This window comes from Mus pahari, chromosome 3 (genome assembly GCF_900095145.1).
Source record: "Mus pahari chromosome 3, PAHARI_EIJ_v1.1, whole genome shotgun sequence".
NCBI classification, from domain to species: Eukaryota; Metazoa; Chordata; class Mammalia; order Rodentia; family Muridae; genus Mus; species Mus pahari.
The window spans coordinates 70,877,668-70,897,421 of NC_034592.1; the positions used below are offsets into that span (position 1 = coordinate 70,877,668).

Here is a 19,754-nt window from a genome sequence, read left to right on the forward strand (position 1 = left end):
CCACAGACTAAGGCTGATCTTCAATAACAACATAAATGATAGAAAGCCAATGTTGAGGTGGAAGCTGAACAACACTCTATTCAATGATAACTAGGTCGACGAAGAAATAAAAAAGAAATTAATGACTTTTTAGAGTTTAATGAAAATGAAGCCAGAACATTCCCAAACTTATGGGACACAAAGAAAGTAGTCCTAAGAGGAAAACTCATAGCTCTGAGTGCCTCCAAAAAGAAACTAGAGAGAGGACACACTAGCAGCTTGACACCACACCTAAAATCTCTAGAACAAAAGGAAGCAAATTCACCTAAGAGGAGTAGACAGCAGAAAATAATCAAACTCAGGGCTGAAATCAACCAAGTAGAAACAAAAAGAACTATAAAAAGGATCAACCAAACCTGTTTTTTTGGTTTGTTTGTTTGTTTGTTTGTTTTTGAGAAAATTAACAAGATAGATAAACACTTAGCCAGATTAACTAGAGGACACAAGGACAGTATCCTAATTAACAAAATCAGAAATAAAAAGGAAGATATAACAACAGAACCTGAGGAAATCCAACGCATCATCAGATCCTACTACAAAAGTCATACTCAACAAAACTGGAAACCTGGATGAAATGGACAACTTCCTAGACAGATACCAGGTACCAAAGTCAAATCAGGATCAGATTAATGAACTAAACAGCCCCATATCCCCTAAAGAAATAGAAACAGTCATTAATAGTCTCCCAACCAAAAAAAGCCCAGGACCAGACGGGTTTAGTGCAGAGTTCTATCAGACCTTCAAAGAAGACCTAATTCCAACTCTCCTCAAACTATTCCACAAAATAGAAACAGAAGATATTCTATCCACTTCATGTTATGAAGCCATAATTACTCTGATACCTAAACCACATAAAGAACCGACAAAGAAAGAGAACTTCAGACCAATTTCACTTATGAATATCAATTCTCAATAAAATTCTCACAAACTGAATCCAAGAACAAATCAAAATGATCATCCATCATGATCAAGTAGGCTTCATCCCAGGGATGCAAGGATGGTTTAATATATGAAAAATCCATCAATGTAATCCACTATATAAACAAACTAAAGACAAAAACTACATGATCATCTCCTTAGATGCTGAAAAAGCATTTGAAAATATTCCAACACCCATTCATGATAAAAGTCTTGGAAAGATCAGGAATTCAAGATCCATACCAAAAAATAATAAAGCAATATACAGCAAACCAGTAGCCAACATCAAAATAAATGGAGAGAAACTTGAAGCAATCCCACTAAAATCAAGGACTAGACAAGGCTGCCCACTTTCTCCCTACCTATTTAATATAGTACTTGAAGTCCTAGCCAGAGCAATTCGACAACAAAAGGAGATCAAGGGAAAACAAATCTGACAGAAAGAAGTCAAAATATCACCATTTTCGTATGATATGATAGTACATATAAGTGATCCTAAAAAACTTGACCAGAGAACTCCTAAACCTGATAAACAGCTTCAGTGCAGTAGCTGGATATAAAATTAACTCAAACAAATCAATGGTCTTTCTCTACACAAAGAGTAAACAGGCTGAGAAAGAAATTAGGGAAACAACATCCTTCACAACAGCCACAAATAATATAAAATACCTAGGTGTGACTCTAAGGAAGTGAAAGTTCTATATGATAAGTATTTCGAGTCTCTTAAGATAAAAATCAAAGATCTCAGAAGATGGAAAGATCTCCCATGCTCATGAATTGGCAAGATTAATATAGTAAAAATGACTATCTTGACAAAAGCAATCTACAGATTCGATGCAATCCACATCAAAATTCCAACTCAATACTTCAACGGAGTGAGAATGGGCAATTTGCAAATGCCTCTGGAAAAGCAAAAAACCTAGGATAGCAAAAACTATTCTCAACAATAAAACAACCTCTGCTGGAATCACCATGCCTGACCTCAAGCTGTACTACAGAGCAATTGTGATGAAAACTGCATGGTACTGGTACGGCGACAGACAGGTAGATCAATGGAATAGAATTGAAGACCCAGAAAAGAACCCACAAAACTATGGTCACTTGATCTTTGACAAGGGAGCTAAAACCATCCATTGTATAAAAGACAGCATTTTCAACAAATGGTGCTGGCAAGGTCTGAACCTTGCTTTTCTGGTGTGTTGGGTTATCCAGGACTTGCTGTGGTGGGAGAATTGGGTTCTGATGATGCCAAGTAACCTTAGTTTCTGTTGCTTATGTTGTTAAGCTTGCCTCCTGCCATCTGGTTATCTCAGGTGCTACCTGCCCTGGCTATGTCTGACTGGATCCTGTCCTTTCTGTGATTCTGTTTGTGTCACAACTCCTCAGAGTCAAGTTGTCTCTGAGATCCTGTAATTCTGGGATACTGTGATCCTGAGATCCTGGGTGTTTCCAAGCTCCTGGGAGTTAAGCTGCCTTTGGGGCCTTGAGATCCTGATGTGACCAAGCTCTTTTGATCCTCTGATCCTGGGTGTGTTAGAGCACCTGGGAGTGGAGCTGCCTTTGTGTGTTGTGGGGCTAGCTGTGGAGTTTGTGCCCAAGGTCTGCTCAGGGTGCAGGCACAGACTGTCTGTTGAGGTTCTTGATCCACTTGGCCTTGAGCTTTCTACAGGGTTATAAATGTGGATCATTTGAATTCTTCTACATGCAGATTGCCAGTAATACCAGCATCATTTGTTACAGATGATTTCCTTTTTCCATTGTCTTGTTTTGGCTTATTTTTATCAAAGATCAACTGTCCATTTGTGTGCTGGTTTATTTCTGGATCTCCAATGTGTTTCCATTAATGAATGTGTCTGCTTCTATACCAATACCAGGCATTTTTATTCACTATTGTTTTGTAGTACAGCTTGAGGTCAGCGATGGTGATTCTTCCCAAAGTTCTTTTATTGTTCAGGATTGTTTTGCCTATTCCGTATTTTTTTTTTCATATGAAGCTAAGAATTGCTCTTTCAAGGTCTATAAAAATTGTGTTGAAAATTTGATGAGAATTGTATTGAATCTGTAGATTGCTTTTGTTAAGATGGCCATTTTCACTGTGGTAGTCCAACCTATTCATTAGCATGGGAGATCTTTCCATCTTCTGAAGTCTTTGATTTCTCTCTTCCAGGGATTTTGACTTCTTGTCATACAGATCTTTCACTTGCTTGGTTAAAGTTAATCTAAGATATTTTATACTATTTGTGGTTATTGTGAAGGGTGTTTTTCCCCTTTCTCTCTCAGCCTGATTTGTATAAAGGAAGGCTACTGATTTGTTAGAGTTCATTTTATATCCAGCCACTTTGCTAAAGTTGTTTATCAGCTCTAGTTCTCTGGTGGAGTTTTGGGGGTTGCTTAAGTATACTATTGTCTCATCTGCAAATAGGGACACTTTGACATCTTCCTTTCCAATTTACACACCCTTGATCTACTTTTGTTGTCTAATTGCTCTAATTAGAAATTCAAGTGCTATATTGAATAGATAGGGAGAGAGTGCTCAACCTTGTCTTGTTCCTGACTTTAGTTGGATTACTTCTAGTTTCTTTCCATTTAATTTGATGTTTTCTGTTGGTTTGCTATATATTGCTTTTATTATGTTTTATTATGTTTCGGTATGTGTCTTGAATTCCTGATCTAAGAATTTTAACACGAAGGGCTGTTGTTTTTTCTCAAAGGCTTTTCTGAGATGGTCATGTGATTTTTTCCCTTGAGTTTGTTTATATAGTGTTTTAAGTTGGAGAATGTTTCTCATATTCCTGCTGGGATAATGCCTACTTGATTATGGTAAATGATGTGTTCTTGGGTTTGGTTTGTGAGAATCACTCAATAGTATTTTTGCATTGATATTCATAAGAGAAACTGGCCTAAAGTACTCTTTCTTTGGTGGATCTTTGTGTGGTTTTGATCTCAGAGTAACTGTTACTTCATAGAATGAACTAGGTAATATTCATTCTCTTTCTATTTTGTGGAATAGTTTGAGTAGTGTTGGTAGTAGATCTTCTTTGAAGGTCTGGTAGAATTCGGCACTAAAACCATCTGGCCCTGGGCTGTTTTTGGTTGGGAGGTTTTTAATGACTGCTTCTATTTCCTTAGGGAGATGGGACGATTTAGATAGTTTACCTGATTTTGATTTAACTTTGGTGCATGGTATTTGTCTAGAAAATCATACATTTTGTCAAGATTTTCCATTTTTTCGAGTATTTTTATGATTTTTCTTAAAGAACTAGCTCTTCGTTTTCTTGACTCTTTTTATTGTTCTCTTTGTTTCTAATTAGCTGATTTCATCCCTGAGTTTGACTATTTTCTGCCATCTACTCCTCTTGATTGTCTTTGCTTCCTTTTGCTCTAGAGCTTTCAGGTGTGCACTAAGTTGCTAGTGTAGGATCTCTCCAATTTCTTTATGAAGACACTCAGTAACATGATTTTTCCTTCTAGCACTGCTTTCATTGTGTCCAATAAGTTTGGGTATGTTGTGGCTTCATTTTAATTGAATTCTTTAATTTCTTTATTTCTTCCATGACAAAGTTTTCATTGAGTAGAGAGTTGTTCAATTTCTATGAGTATGTGGGCTTTTTCTTGTTTTTTGGTACTATTGACATTTAGCCTTAGTCTCTGGTGATCTGGTAGAATGCAATGGAATATTTCTATCTTCTTGTATATATTGAGGTTTGTTTTGGGTCTGATTGTATAGTCAAATTTTGGAGAACATTTGTTGAGGTGTTGAGAAGAAAGTGTATGCTTTTGTTATGGGGTGAAATATTCTGCAGTTATCTGCTAAAGCCATTTAGTTCATAACTTCTGGTAGTTTGATTAGAACTCATTTAGTTTCTGTTCCAAGGACATTTCCATTGGAGAGAATGGTTGTTGAAGTTTCCCACTATTACTGTGTGAAGTTCAATGTGTGTTTTGAGCCTTTGTAAAGTTTCTTTTACAAATGTGGGTGACCTTGCATTTGGAACATGGATATTCAGAACTGTGACTTAATCTTGGTGATTTTTTTCTCTGATGAGTATGAATTGTCCTTCCCCATCTCATTTGATAATTCTTGGTTGAAAGTCCATTTTATTGGATATTGGAATGACTACTCTAGCTTGTTCCTTTGAACTGTTTGCTTGGAAAATGTTTGTCCAGGACTTTACTCTGAGATAGTGTCTATCTTTGTTTCTGAGGTGAATTTCTTGTATATAGCAGATTGCTGGATGCTGTTTGTGTATCCAGTTTATTAACCTATGTCTTTTTATTGGGGGAATTGTATCCATTGATGTTAAGAGATATTAATGACCAATAATTGTTAATTCCTGTTTTTATGTTGCTGTTGTTGGTAGTGTGTGTGTGTGTGTGTGTGTGTGTGTGTGTGTGTGATTCTTTTCTTTTGGATTTGCTGTGAGATTTCGTGTGTGTGCTTTGGGTGTAGTTACACTCCTTGTGTAAGGATTTTTTTCCTAGTATCCTCTGTAGAACTGGATTAGTGAAGAGATATTGTTAATACTTGTTTATTATTATTGAATATCTTAATGTCTCAATCTACAATGACTGAGAGTTTTGCTGGGTATAATAATCTGGGATGGCACCTGTGGTGTTTTAGGGTCTAGAAGACATCTGTCCAAGATCATCTGTATTTTTTTAAAAAAATTTATTAGATATTTTCTTTATTTACATTTCAAATGCTATCCCGAAAGTTCCCTATACCCTCACCCCCGCCCCTGCTCCCCTATCCACCCACTCCCACTTCTTGGCCCTGGCATTCCCCTGTGCTGGGTCATATAAAGTTTGNAAGACCAAGGGGCCTCTCTTCCCANTGATGGCCGATTAGGCCATCTTCTGCTACATATGCAGCTAGAGACACGAGCTCAGGGGGTACTGGTTAGTTCATATTGTTGCTCCACCTACAGGGCCGCATTCCCCCCATCCGGAGATCCATTCCATCATCAGCCACCAAACCTAGATATTATTGCACATGCCAGCAAGATTCTGCTGAAGGGACGCTGATATAGCGGCCTCTTGTGAGGCTATATGCCAGTGCCTGGCAAACACAGAAGTGGATGCTCACAGTCAGTTATTGGATGGAACACAGAGCCCCCAATGGAGGAGCTAGAGAAAGTACCCAAGGATCATCTGCATTTTACCATCTCTGTTGAGAAGTCAGATGTCATTTTCATAAGTTTTCCTTCATATGTTACCCCGTCTTTTCCCCTTAGAGCTTTTAATATTTTTCTTTGTTCTGTACATTTAGTGTTTTAATTATTATGTGGCAGAAGATTTTCTTGTCTGGTTCAATCTATTGAATTTTCTTGTAGTCTTCCTGTATGTTTTGACCATCTCTTTAGGTTGGGAAACTTTTCTTCTATGATCTTGGCCCTTTGTAGTGGTAATCTTTACCATCTTCTAGTCCCATTATTCTTAGATTTATTGTTTCCATTGTGTTCCAAATTTATTGGATATTTTAGGTTCAGAACATTTTACACTTGGTATTGTCTTTGACTGATGTATCAATATCTCCTATTGTATTTTCTATGTCTGAGATTCTGTCTTCTGTATCTTGCATTTTTCTTGGTGATGGTTGTGTCTGTAGTTCCTGTTCTCTTCCCTAGGTTTTCTATCCCTAGGGTCGCCTCCACTTGTGATTTCTTTATGGTTCTTTTTCCATTTTTAGGTTTTAGACCATTTTGTTCAATTCCTTCACCTGTTTGATTCTATTTTCCTGTATTTATATAAGGAATTTATTTGTTTCCTATTTAAGGACTTATATCTGTTTGGTTGTGTTTTTCTGTATTTCGTTAAGGGAATTTTTATATCGTATTTGAAGGCCTCTATTATCTTCATGAGATGGAATTTATGGTCAGAATTTATGGTTCAGATGTGTTAGGCTATCCAGGGCTTGCTGGTGTAGAAGAAATGTTTTCGTTGGTGCCAATTGTATTGACTTCTGTTTATTATATTCTTGTCCTTGACTTTTGCCATCTGGTTGTCTCTGGTGTTAACTGGCCTGGGTGTCTCAGACTGGAGCAGGCCTCCTTGGAGGCAGGTAGAGTTATGTGTCCTGGGTTACAGCAATTCTTTTAGGAGACAGGGAGTATAGTCTCTGGATAGAGCAGGCTCCCTGTATCCCTGGTTAGAGAAGTCTTCCAGGAAGACAATTTTACAGAGAACATTTGCAGATGTAGACAAAATGAGTCAGAGAATTAGAGCAAGCCAGAAAATTACAAAAGATTTCCAGAGTTAGTTTGAGACCAGAAGAGCATTTCAGTGAGAAGATGCAGGAAACCAGATTGAATCAGTCAGCTTAGAGGTGAGTTTGAGCTAGAAACAACTGAGTTGAAGTAGATAGCCAGATTTCAGAAAGAACTAGAAAGGGTGAGCTTATTCAGCAGTAAGTTTCAGAGGCTGAAACATTCTAGGCCTTGGTTAGCAGACTGAAGATGGAAGATTAAATTGAATGGAGGTTAAAGCTTCCAGGCCTAGTCCTAGGGATAGTTAGACCAGAGAAGGAAATGCTCTGGGCTCTGCCCAATTCATGCATTCACAGATCTTGAGTATAGCTCTCATCACATCGCATCATCACAGAAAGTAATAGTTACATTTACAAATAGGGAGAACTCAAAGTATTTTTATTAGCAAAGCATAATAAACATACATTACCCTAAAAATTCCAACAGGAAACTTCTACAGGTGGTAAACATTTCAGTAGTTGGATACAAAATTGCTTCATGAAGTCAGTCATCCTTCTATATCGTCTCAGAAATAAACCAAACACATAGCATATTTCATGATTGCCTCAAATAATATAAAATATAAAACTCTAACTAAACAACAAAAGACTTATATAATAAAAAAAAATCTTCAAGTCTTCGAGGAAAGAAATTGAAGATGATATCAGAAGATGGAAAGATCTCCTATGCTCATAGATTTTGAAGGTTTAACATAGTAAATATAGCCACTCTACCAAAAGCAACCTACAGATTCATGCAATCCTCATCAAAATTCCAACACAGTTTTTCACATACTTTGAAAAAATAATTCGCAGTTTCATATGAAAACCAAAAAACCTAGGAAAGCTAAAACAATCCTGAACAATAAAAGAATTGCTGGAAGTTTGATTCTTTTCTATACTACACAGTTAAATTAATAAAAATGCAGGAAATTGGCATAAAAACAGACATGTGGATTAATGTAATCAAATTGAAAACCCAAACATAATTATTCATAAATTTAGGCACCTGATTTCTGATAAAGAAAGCAGAAATGCATATTGGAAAAAAAGACAGCTTCTTTAACAAATGGTTTTGTCCATTTGGACATCTGCATGTAGAAGATCCATATTTATTACCCTACACAAAGCTCAAATCCAAGTTTATAAAAGATGTCAATATTAAACCATACACACTGAGCTTGATAGAAGATAAAATGGGGAAGAGCCTTGAACTCATTGGCACAGGCGATGACTTTCTGAATAGAACAAGAGCTCAAGTACTAAGATTAACAATTAATAAATGGGACCTCATGTAACTGAAAAGACTATGTATGGAAAAGGATACTGTTATTCAGGCTAGGAAGCAGGTTACAGACTGAGCAAATTTTGTTATTAATTTACATGATAAGTTGATATATAAGTCCCCATCTTACATATATAAAGAATTAAAAAACATATGTATTAAAAACCCAAAGGATACAATTAAAAATGGGGTACAGATTAAACAAAGAATTTTCAGTAGAGGAAATTCAAATGGCTGAGAAACACTCAAGAACACTCGCTCAGGTATATTCTAATAGCTTTATTCATAATAGCCAGAAACTGGAAACAATCTAGGTGTTCCTCAACTCAAGAATGGATAAAGAAAATGTGGTCCATCTACACAATGGAATACTATTCATTCAGCTATTAAAAACCAAGACATCATGAATTTTGCAGGCAAACAGATGGAACTTGAGAATATCATCTGGAGTATGATAACCCAGTTCTAAAAATACTTTTATGGTATGCACTCATAAGTGGATACTAGCCATAAAATTCAGGTACTATGTTATATTCCACAGACCTAAAGAAGCTTAATAGGAAGGAAAGCCCAAGCAAGGATGCTTGAAGCAAAACAAAAACAAATGAAAACCCTCAAGTTCCTCTAAATCAATTGAACAAAACTCATATGAACTCACTGAGACCTATACAGCTCTGTGTCAGGTATTCTGCACATATTTTATAGTTTTCAGAGTAGTATTTTTATGTGATTCTGGAATATGTGTGTGAGTGGGTGTCTCATTCTTGTGCCTGCTCTTGGTGTTCTTTCCCTTGTGTTGGTTTGCCTTATCCATCTTCAATGTGATGATTTTGTTTTGTCTCATTTTATTTTTGATGTTATCTCTTAGAAGCCTGTTGATTTCAAAAGAGATACAAAATGAAAGTGGATAAAGATGGCGGGGGAGGTGGGAGAGAACTTGGAGGTGTAGAGGAAAAGAAAACTGAAATCAGGATGTATTGTATGAGAAAAGAATTTATTTCCAACAAAGTGGGATAATAAGTCAAAAGTATAGTTTCTTGACAATTACATGAAGTGTATTTAATAACTGGACACAGTAGTACGTTGGTTAAAATGCTCTGTCAATATTTATGTACATATTATTGNATAAGTTTGTTATACACATTGATATTTAAGTCAAATTGTTATGTCAATTATTGAGGGCATTCTATTGACATCTCATATTCCAATTGTGAATACCTTTGTTTCTCCATAAAGTACTACTATAATATTTTGAGGATCTGTTTTCCTCAATTTTCTAAATATTTAGGAGTGTAAGATTTTCATGTTAATTTAGTCTTATTATGCATGTAGAATTATCTTCTTTGTGTGATGGTTCTCTTTGGCTCAAAATATGCTTAGTCTAAAGTTAATATAGTTTTATTTTAATTTACTGCTTCCTATAACACTATAAATAAACACTATAAATAATTACACTACAAATAAGAAATCAATACTATATATAAAAAAATAAGCTACTAATGAAATATTTTGGGACTTCGTGTTAGATCTCCTGTTGGGACAAACAATAAGAATATCAGGGGCAATGGTGACAAAGATAGGAAATCTGTATCAGTCAGCCTTATACTTTCTTCTTTTTAATGGGGGCTGATTTATTCTTTTTTTTTTTCTGTTGCTGCTAATGTATTTGTGGGCTTTATTTGTTCTTCAGTTTATCAAAACCTTCTTACTTTTCTTGACAATTTCATTTTTGAAAAAAAACATTTCAACCACTCTAGATTCTTTTGCAGCTCAACAGCTATTCTAATTTTTTAAATCTAGAGATAAGAAAATCCTTAAATCAGATTTATGTCTGGTTATAATCTGTTCCAGTATGTTCCCGATCCATAATAATGATAAATAACTTTCAATTAAGAAGTACTCAGCACACATGTCTAGCATCTATGTAGTCCTGAGATTGTATCTCTTATTTTGAAGAACAAAGGAGTATGACACAGACAGTCTTGACATACTTAATATGACAATGAAGAAATGAATAATCCTTAGATTGGGGTTTATGCTTAAATCATATGGTTTCAGAAGGGAGGCAGAAATGTCTTGTTCCCAGATGCTGCTGGGACATAACTCTGATGATGGAAGAAAGATGATGATAAGGAGGATAGATCAGGAACACACACACACACACACACACACACACACACACACACACACACACACACACACACACACGTTAGAATGAGATACAGTTAGACAATAATACTTGGCCAAAGTGCTATAAAGATCATTTCAAGTTTATTCCTTCAGGTGTAAACCCTTGAGGGTTAAGTTCCTTGGGGACCTGTCTCTGAATGACTGTGTGCTCCTAGGAGAAGGTCCTTTAGTCTGTGCAGTATATTACCAATGTTAAGATCAGGGTTTCAGTCTTCATGCCTAGATTTGTCAGGGTAGGTGGTTCTTCTTCCCCAAGTATTAATAAAGTCATTATTTCAGAATGATTATCATCACGAGAAAAGTGAGATCTTCTATCTTCTAGAAAATGACCATTCATTTTAAAGTAACTGACAGAGATGCAGAAAGAATATCCATAAAGAAGTGAGTACCCTGAGCTTTGGACTATAGGAAGTTTTGAAACTTGGTGGAGAAACAATAATGGTGTGAAATGGGGGAACATAGTCTCCCACCACTAAGATTCTGATATTTTATTCACAGAATTATCAGATTTCACATTTGTTGTATATGACTTTTAAAACAATTTGCCTGGTGTTAAATCATAAACATACATAGAGATGTTGGGAGCAAGAATATACTATATTTTTCAAAATCACTGAATGATTTTTAAATGCCCATAATTTAATCTGCAACATGTATGAGAAATAATACATGCTAGTCACCTTAGCTTCATGTTTTAGTATGTAAGCAGCTTTGAAACATGATTTTTTTGTCATTAGAAATATACACAACTTTATTTTTCAGTTGGAAACTTATAGAAATATTTTAAAATGAGAGAAACAGGTTATCTGAAAAATTCCAAAATAACAAAATGTTTGATATGAAAATGCTATGGTAATCCTTTTCTTCACTTTAGTGATTCAAAATAACTTATACTGAAATTATTAACAACTAATATGTTTATGAACTTGTAGAAATCTATAGTACACTTTGTCTTAACACACCTGCATAGTTAGTGCCATGAGAGTGGACAAAAAGAATGTAGGACATTTCTACAATGGACAATACTCAAGAAAATTCTGGAGCCGACTGTTTAATTGCTTAAAGTACACCCATACAACATCAACATAATAATGTGATTAGATAGTGATAAATCATACAGATCATCATTTAAACTTCATATTATTAATAGTAAAGTAACAAATTGCATTTTCTTTGAAAGAGTACTTTGTTATATAAGCCACATAGTTTTTTTTTTTTTTTTTCAGAGCAATAGAACTGCTTGTGGACGTTGTACATCGTGGTGCGGAGCCTAGTGCGCACCACGATGTACAACGTCCACAAGCAGACGAAGTAGGATTTTTATAATTGTGCGCATTCATGCATGTGAGTGTGCATGTGTGTCTCTGTGTGTGTATATTCATGTTAGGTGTGTACATATGGATGTCAGAGGAAGACCCTAACTGCTATTCTGTACTGTCCATCTGGAATGTACAGACTGGGTCTCCCAATGGTATGGCTTTCCAAGAGGGAAAGACCAATTGGCAAGTTATCCCAAAGGATTGCCATCATCTGTCACTCCTGACCTAGGATAATAAGCATATACCATCAAGTTTAACTTTTAAAATGGGAATTTTAGAGAGCAAATTTCAGTACTCACATTTGTAGTCCAAGAACTTAAAAAACTGACATTTTCCAAACCATGTAATATGGTTTCACTATTCCACCACAGAGTAAGATGAACAAATTTAGAGCAATTTTAAGCACAAGTACAGTTTTTAAAATCAAAGTAAATATTAGATCAATGTAGTAACATAACTCTTTTTAAACTTTATTTATTTTATTTATTGATTTTAGATCCTGTTCACTGCCCCCTCTCAGCCACTCCCACCCAAATTCCTTCCCCCATCCACCCTCTGTTCCCCTCTGAGCAGGTGGGGTCCTCCTGGATAATTCCCCCACCTTGGTATTTCACATCTGAGAGGCTATTGCTTCACACTGAGGCCTGACAAGGCAGCCCAGCCAGACGAACATATTCCATGTACAGGCAACAGCTTTTGGGATAGTCCCTGTTCCAGTTGTTTGGAATCCACATGAAGGCCAAGCTGCATACACATCTGCTACATATGAAGGGGAAGGCCAAGGTCCACCTGTGTATATTTTGGTTATATATATTTCTGTGTATATTTTGAGAGCCCCATTATCCTGTATATAAGAAATGCAGGCATGGGAGATGGAGCAGAGTCTGAGGGAATGGACAACCAATAAGTGGCCCAACTTGGGACAAATCCCATGGGCAAGCACCAATCCCTAACACGATTGATATTCTGTTATGCTTGCAGACAGAAGCATGTTGTCCTGTGAGAGACTATAACTAGAAGTTGACTCAGACAGAGAAAATCAAACACAGCCCAATACTGGAGGAAGCTTGGTGACTTTTATGGAAGAATAGTAGAAAAGATTGCAGTTCCCAAAGGGATAGGAACTCCACTGGAAGACAAGAAGAGTAAAATAACTCTTGATGGAAGAGAGTTCAGATTCCAAAAATCTCAAGGTGTAAGTTGCTGAAGTCTACACAGGAATTTTGCACAGATCTAGTAGGAATATCTATGTTCAATACTGCTGAGAGCTATGTATAATAGATCTATTGCCACTGATTTCAAAATCATTTGAGTGAGTTTTGTAAGTCATAATTCTTATTCTCTTGACAGATCCCAACTGACCAATGGAAGAAAAGAATCAGACTGTCATGCCTGAGTTTTTCTTCTGTGGCATTACAGATAACTTCCATCAGAAGATTGTCATCTTCATCATCTTTTCCTTTGTTTATCTTGTCACTCTTGGGGGTAATGTGGGGATGATCACTCTCATATCGTTGGACCCCAGGCTGCATACACCTATGTACTTTTTTCTCAGTCACCTGTCCTTTGTAGATGTGTGCTCCTCTTCTTCCATAGCTCCCAAGATGCTGTGTGACATTTTTGCAGGGAACAAAGCCATCTCTTTTGTAGGCTGTGCAGCACAGATGTGGTTCTTTGGTCTCTTTGTGGCAACTGAATGCTTTCTCCTGGCTGCCATGGCATATGATCGGTATGCAGCCATCTGTAAGCCCTTGCTGTACACACTTATTATGTCTCCACATCTCTGTGTGTTGTTGGTTATTGGGCCTTATGCCATTGCTCTTATAAGTACAGTGACACACACAACTTTGACCTTTTGCTTACCATTCTGTGGTCCATATATTATCAACCACTTTTTCTGTGACATTTCCCCATTGCTGTCTCTAGCATGTACTGACACCCAGATAAATAAGTTGGTGCTTTTTGTCGTGGCTGGAGCAGTAGGTGTGCTCAGTGGTCTGATAATCCTGGTGTCCTATGTCTGCATCTTGAAGGCAATTTTGAAGATTCATACAGCCAACGGGAGACAAAAAGCCTTCTCAACTTGTTCCTCTCACTTGGCTACTGTCTCTATCCTGTACGGGACTCTTTTCTTCACCTATGTTCGACCCAATGCCAGTTCCTCCTTGAATATTAATAAAGTTATATCTTTATTTTATACTATGGTGATCCCCATGTTAAATCCCCTCATCTACAGCTTGAGGAACAAAGAGGTAAAAGATGCATTCAGGAGAACTTTGGAGAAGAAGCGCTTCTTAAAAGGTGATTAAGGTAGAATTCTTTCTGTGATATATCTACGTTGTAAGGATAAAATATAAGGCAAATACCAGTAGAGTAAGAACAAGAGGCTGCAAGGGAGTCCTTGTTCTGCCTGATCACAAACTATTTCACAACCTTGTGGCAGAACTTGATATACTACCTTACTGATTTATCACTTTTAGTCAATTTAACTGCAGATTGAAATATTTTAGTGAGTCATGCATCTACAAGGTAAGAACAGTATTTTGGACACAATATTTTAAATAATGGCTGATGCAAATGATACTGAAGTCATGGAAAGTTTAAACCCAGGCAAAAACTTATACACTTCAAAATTTTGGCTAAATACAGTCCTAGGAACGGAAGATACTTGTAGGCTTGTTTGTTTTTAAGGATCTACTTCTATGTGTATGGATATTTTGCCTCATGTACGTAAATGTAACATGTGTATAAAGTGTCTGAAGAGTCCAAAATGGGACACAGGCTCCCTTGAACTATAGACAGTTGTAAACTACCACTTGTATGCTGAGAATTGAACCCAGGCTCTCTGGAAGAGCAGTGAGTGTTCTGAACTGCTGGGCCATCTCTCCAGTCCCCTATAGTGTTGTTTTTTGGTAGAAGATTTTGAAAGTAGCTTTCAAAATGTCTGTAAAACTGAGATTCTATAAAATTTTCTATTTCTCTTTCAATTATCATAAAAATGTAACCTGCTAAAATTTTCAAATGGAATATAATGAGCTGCAATATATCATTACCTTAAAGAATAATTTGACTGTGCCTGCCTCTTTGTCTTCCTTTCTTTCTGTCTTTGTCTTTTCCCTGTATCTTTCTCTCCTAGGTTTCTGCCTGTCTCAGTCTCTCTCTCTCTCTCTCTCTCTCTGTCTCTCTCTGTCTCTCTGTCTCTCTGTCTCTGTCTCTCTCTGTCTCTGTCTCTCTCTCCTGTGTGTGTGTGTGTTTGTGTGTGTGTAGGCATTGTGTACCACCATGGTACACATGTGGAGTTCAGAAGACATTTCAGCCTTCATATTTTACACTTGTAGTGTATCCCTCAACACAGTAGGCTGGCTAGCCCACCAGTTTTTAGAAATTTTTTTTGGCTCTGCTCTACATCTTGTTGAAAAGTCACTGAGGTTACAGATGTGAACTATACAGAAGTCTTTGGATGGGTCGTAGAGATCTGAAATCTGGACCTTAAGTTTGCATAGTAAGCACCTTAATGTTTGAGCTATTTCTACCTCTGATAAAATCTCTTTAATAGACTTTTACAGGTCCTATTTTCACAGAAACACACATCCTGAACTTCACTATTGTTGCCTCCTCTCAGCCTGGAAAAGGGCTGTTTCAGAGTTCACTGCCACTAAGCACAGGACCACCTGGGGTGGTTCCTTCCAACTTGCCAAGCTGGTTCTATTGTATACACTTGCCACTGCTCTTCAAAACAGTCGCCTTTCAAAGCAGTCGCCACTGCCTGCTGAGAAGACAGTTCCAGAGTCAGCATTCTCAAGATCCACTTAAGGGCTCTCCTCACCTGTAGGACAGGCCCCAAGAACCAGGTGGTGGGGGATGGACTTTCCCCCTCTTTATAAAGTCTGAACATGATTAAACTTTGGGCTTTGATCAGCATACTTTCTCTTAGCTACATTTCCTTTTTCAACTGTCTATTCTCTTTCAGCCCGAGCCTGCCTTTCAGTAGGACCCCGGTTAGGGTGGGGCCACAGGCGGTCCCACTCACACTATTAAGTCTTATTTATGCTATCACTTTTTGGCAGCACTTACATTTTTGACCAATCCCTTTAAGAATGCATCACACTAACTATAAGATTGGCACAAAAATATCTAGAAGCACCCTATAAGTTCACTGAGAGTTTCATCTGCAATACTACCATCGAACCAGATGCTAATACGTTAATTTCATGAGTACAAATATACCACCAGTTTTATACTGGTCTATTTTCTTTTACTTTTTAAAACAAAACATACAAAAATGAATGTTGTTTTATTACTTAGCTATGCTCATTTATTAGTAATCAGAAACTTGAGATCTTGCTAGTTTTAAGTGGCTTTCTGAAGAGTAGTGAACAAATAAAATTAGTATCTTATTGTGTCTTTGCTTATCTGTGGTAGCAGATGTCATGCAAATCATATACAGATTGCTTTTCCCTCATCCATTTTTGCTACTGTTTGTGTATTAAATGCGTGGCCCAAGACAATTCTCCTCTTTCCAGTGTATGTGAAAGAAGCTAGAAATTGGACACCTTATAGACCAGGCTGGCCTTGAACTCAGAAATCTGCCTGCCTCTGCCTCCCGAGTGCTGGGACTAAAGGCGTGCGCCACCACACCTGGTGATTTTGTACTTTTTAGGTAAAGGCAGACTGCAGTTTATCAGAGAAGGAGTGAGTTGTTTGTTTGCTTGCTTGCTTGTTTGTTTTTTGTTTTTGTTTGTTTTTTGTAAAGCAAGATTATTCAGGAGAGCCATCAAATCCTTCTAACTATTGCATAGATACCTTATTGCCACTTCTTAGTGTTCAAGTCTTTCACAGTCTTAAGGTGTTTTCTTTTTCTTTGTTTTTGTTTTTGTTTTTGTTTTACAGCCTCTCACTGTGTAGCTCTGTCTGTCCTCAGACTCACTAAGTAGACCAGGCTGGCCTTGAACTCACAGAGATATGCATAGATTAAGGTATGCACCAACAATCCTGTAATCCTGTTTTTTTTTNTTTTTTTTTTTTTTGTTTTTTTTTTTTTCTTCCCAAGCTTTGATATGAGACTTGCAGATGTGAATGCAGCTTCTTCGTTATCATTTTTCTCACCTTTTTTTTTTTTTTCAGGATTTCTTTCAAGCTTCTTAGTCATTGATAGAAGGCAGTGATCTTGTTCTTCCTTATCTTATTTTAAATTAGCTAAGATATTTCTTAAAAAAATGTACTTATGGCCAACTTACCTATGAAAAAGTCTCACAATCATTAAACATGAGAAAAAACTGAGATTGAAACCACAATAAAATACCACTTCACTACTTGACATTGATTTCTAAATAAAAGAAAGAAAAAGATCTCATTGAATGCCTACAAGGCTGTGATAAATGAAAGAGCCAGAAGGTAAATTATTAAACCACTATGGGAAACACTGTGGAAGTGGTTCAAAGTGGAAATAAGAAAGTCATAAAATCCAGCCATATCACTAGTGCGTATGTATCTAAAGGAAATGATGAAACTCACACATAAGATCTGCACATGATCTTTATTACATGCTACTAAAAATTACCCAGATAGAAAATCACTGTGTCTTCAACAACAAAAAAGAAAATATTGTTTATACACACAGTATAATAGTAGTCAGTCATTGAAGCCATTAAATTCTTCCATTCATGACAAATAACTATATATACTAGTAAAATTTAATTAAAATAAAAAAAATCAAAGCGGGATCTCTTGATAATGACATCTCATAGAGAAATACACACACACATGTACACAACATATATACATGCAGAATTTTCTCAAAAATGGTTTCTCTGAGATAAGACACACTTATGGAATAATATCCAAATACTGCTGAAATCATGTTAATTTTGCCTCTTCAAGTGTAAGTAAGCCTTTGAGGTTTTAATTCTCTGGGGACCTGGGTCTGAATTATTGTTTGCTTCCAGAATGAGTTCTCTAATTGCATGCAGTACATGAATCAGGGATTGTCTCTTCATGTCCTTGATGGGAAGTTTATTGTTTTAACTGCCTAGAATCTCTCAAGAGAGGATTATCACCATGTGAAGTGTTTAATCATTCTTTCTTTCAGAAAATGGCCATAGATCTTGAAGTTGTTAAAGGTGATTCAGAAAAAAGTGAGTACATTGCAGTTTCGACTATGGTATGTATTTTACATATGGAAGAGAACCATCATGATACATCTGAAATTTGAAACTCCCCATTGTGGATTCTTTGAAGGCATCAGGCTTAGGTATTTTGTTCACATTTTCATAAGACTAAATCATGGCATGTGTGGAGTTTTCTAAAATAATCTACCTGGATTTTGAAAAATTATACAAAAAATTATACAAGATATTTTGAATACAAATGTTCTTTATTGAAATTTTCTAGAATTTAAGTTTCTCATATTTTTCCTTCATAAACGAGAACAAAATGTGCATAGGTGCATTTGGAATGTCATATGATAATTAAACAGAAACAGTCATTCTGCAATTTATGCATGTGTCAAAACACTACCTTGTAAATGTGAATGTAAAACTTTCATTACCGTTTACGATATAAATTCTCTATTGTAGTAATTGTATTGATATTGTTTTAGAGGAAAGATAAGACCACATTAGACATAATGGGTGTAAAGATTTCACTCCACAGAATTTCAAAGAAACACATTTAAATGGACACATAAATAAAACTTAAATAGATAACTAGTGATTGGCAACAAAATATAAGAGGAGCATACTATAATATCCTTTATGCTCACAAAATACATAGCTGTAAAATAATGACTAAAACATTCAGCAACATATAATGATTCTAATGAAAATTGGGATTAGTCTGTTACTGCACTAAGTATTATGCACATAGCCGTAATATAAGAAATTCACAAATAGTGTATGTCACTATCAAGTATTTAAAATTCTATAGTAAGCTAGAATATTGGGGATAATATACTGCTACATTTTTCTTTATTCAAGAAGGGGCATAATTGATTCTCATAAATAATTTTTAATGTAAATCATACTATGTAATCATATTCTATAAATCTGAAATGCCTTAGACTTTCTTAACTGAATTACTTATAAATAATCTCTTGAATACTTATAATTTACAGTTATTATTTTATATGTGTTATCACTATAGTTTATCAGGAAAGATAAGAGTTTATATAAAATATATGAAATATATTGTTTGTATTCAGTAAAAATTAATTTATACTATAATATTGAATGTCAGATCTCTTAATCTCAGGATGAAGCTCTCATGTTTAACATATTGTTTTGTTATATATATTCCCTTTCATTTCTTCTCTACTTTGCATCTAAGATTAGTAATGTTTCATGTTCCCTTTTAAATAATATCTATCCCATGGCATATATATATATATATATATATATATATATATATATATATTTCTTTTTAAAGAAAGACCTTTATGAATGTGAACAAGTTCATCTCAAAACACATCTCAAATCCAGTAGTGTAATTAATGTGATGGAATTTAGATCATATGCTTGGACAATTCTTAGAGATACAGAACCTAAGCATATAAAGGCTAAGTTGCCAAAGATTATACAGAGTATTTGTAGAATGAACCAGAAACAGAATTTAGAAATATTGTCAAATACAAGAATATTGTCCTACTCTCTTAAAAAAGAAAACTCGCTGAAGGCAACTTGTCACTGAATTAAAACATTTGTAATTGTTGGTGATAGTTTGTAATAAAGAACACACTTTGTCTCATAACAGAACCGATCTGACA

General features: G+C 35.8%; 1 protein-coding gene across 1 annotated transcript; it reads left to right on the forward strand.

The window, feature by feature from the left end:
- Positions 1–13,359: 13,359 nt before the first annotated feature.
- On the forward strand, positions 13,360–14,304 carry LOC110317923 (olfactory receptor 998-like). The gene has a single exon (XM_021192724.1). The coding sequence runs from the start codon at positions 13,360–13,362 to the stop codon at positions 14,302–14,304; it is 945 nt and encodes a 314-aa protein (XP_021048383.1).
- The last annotated feature ends 5,450 nt before the right edge of the window (positions 14,305–19,754 follow it).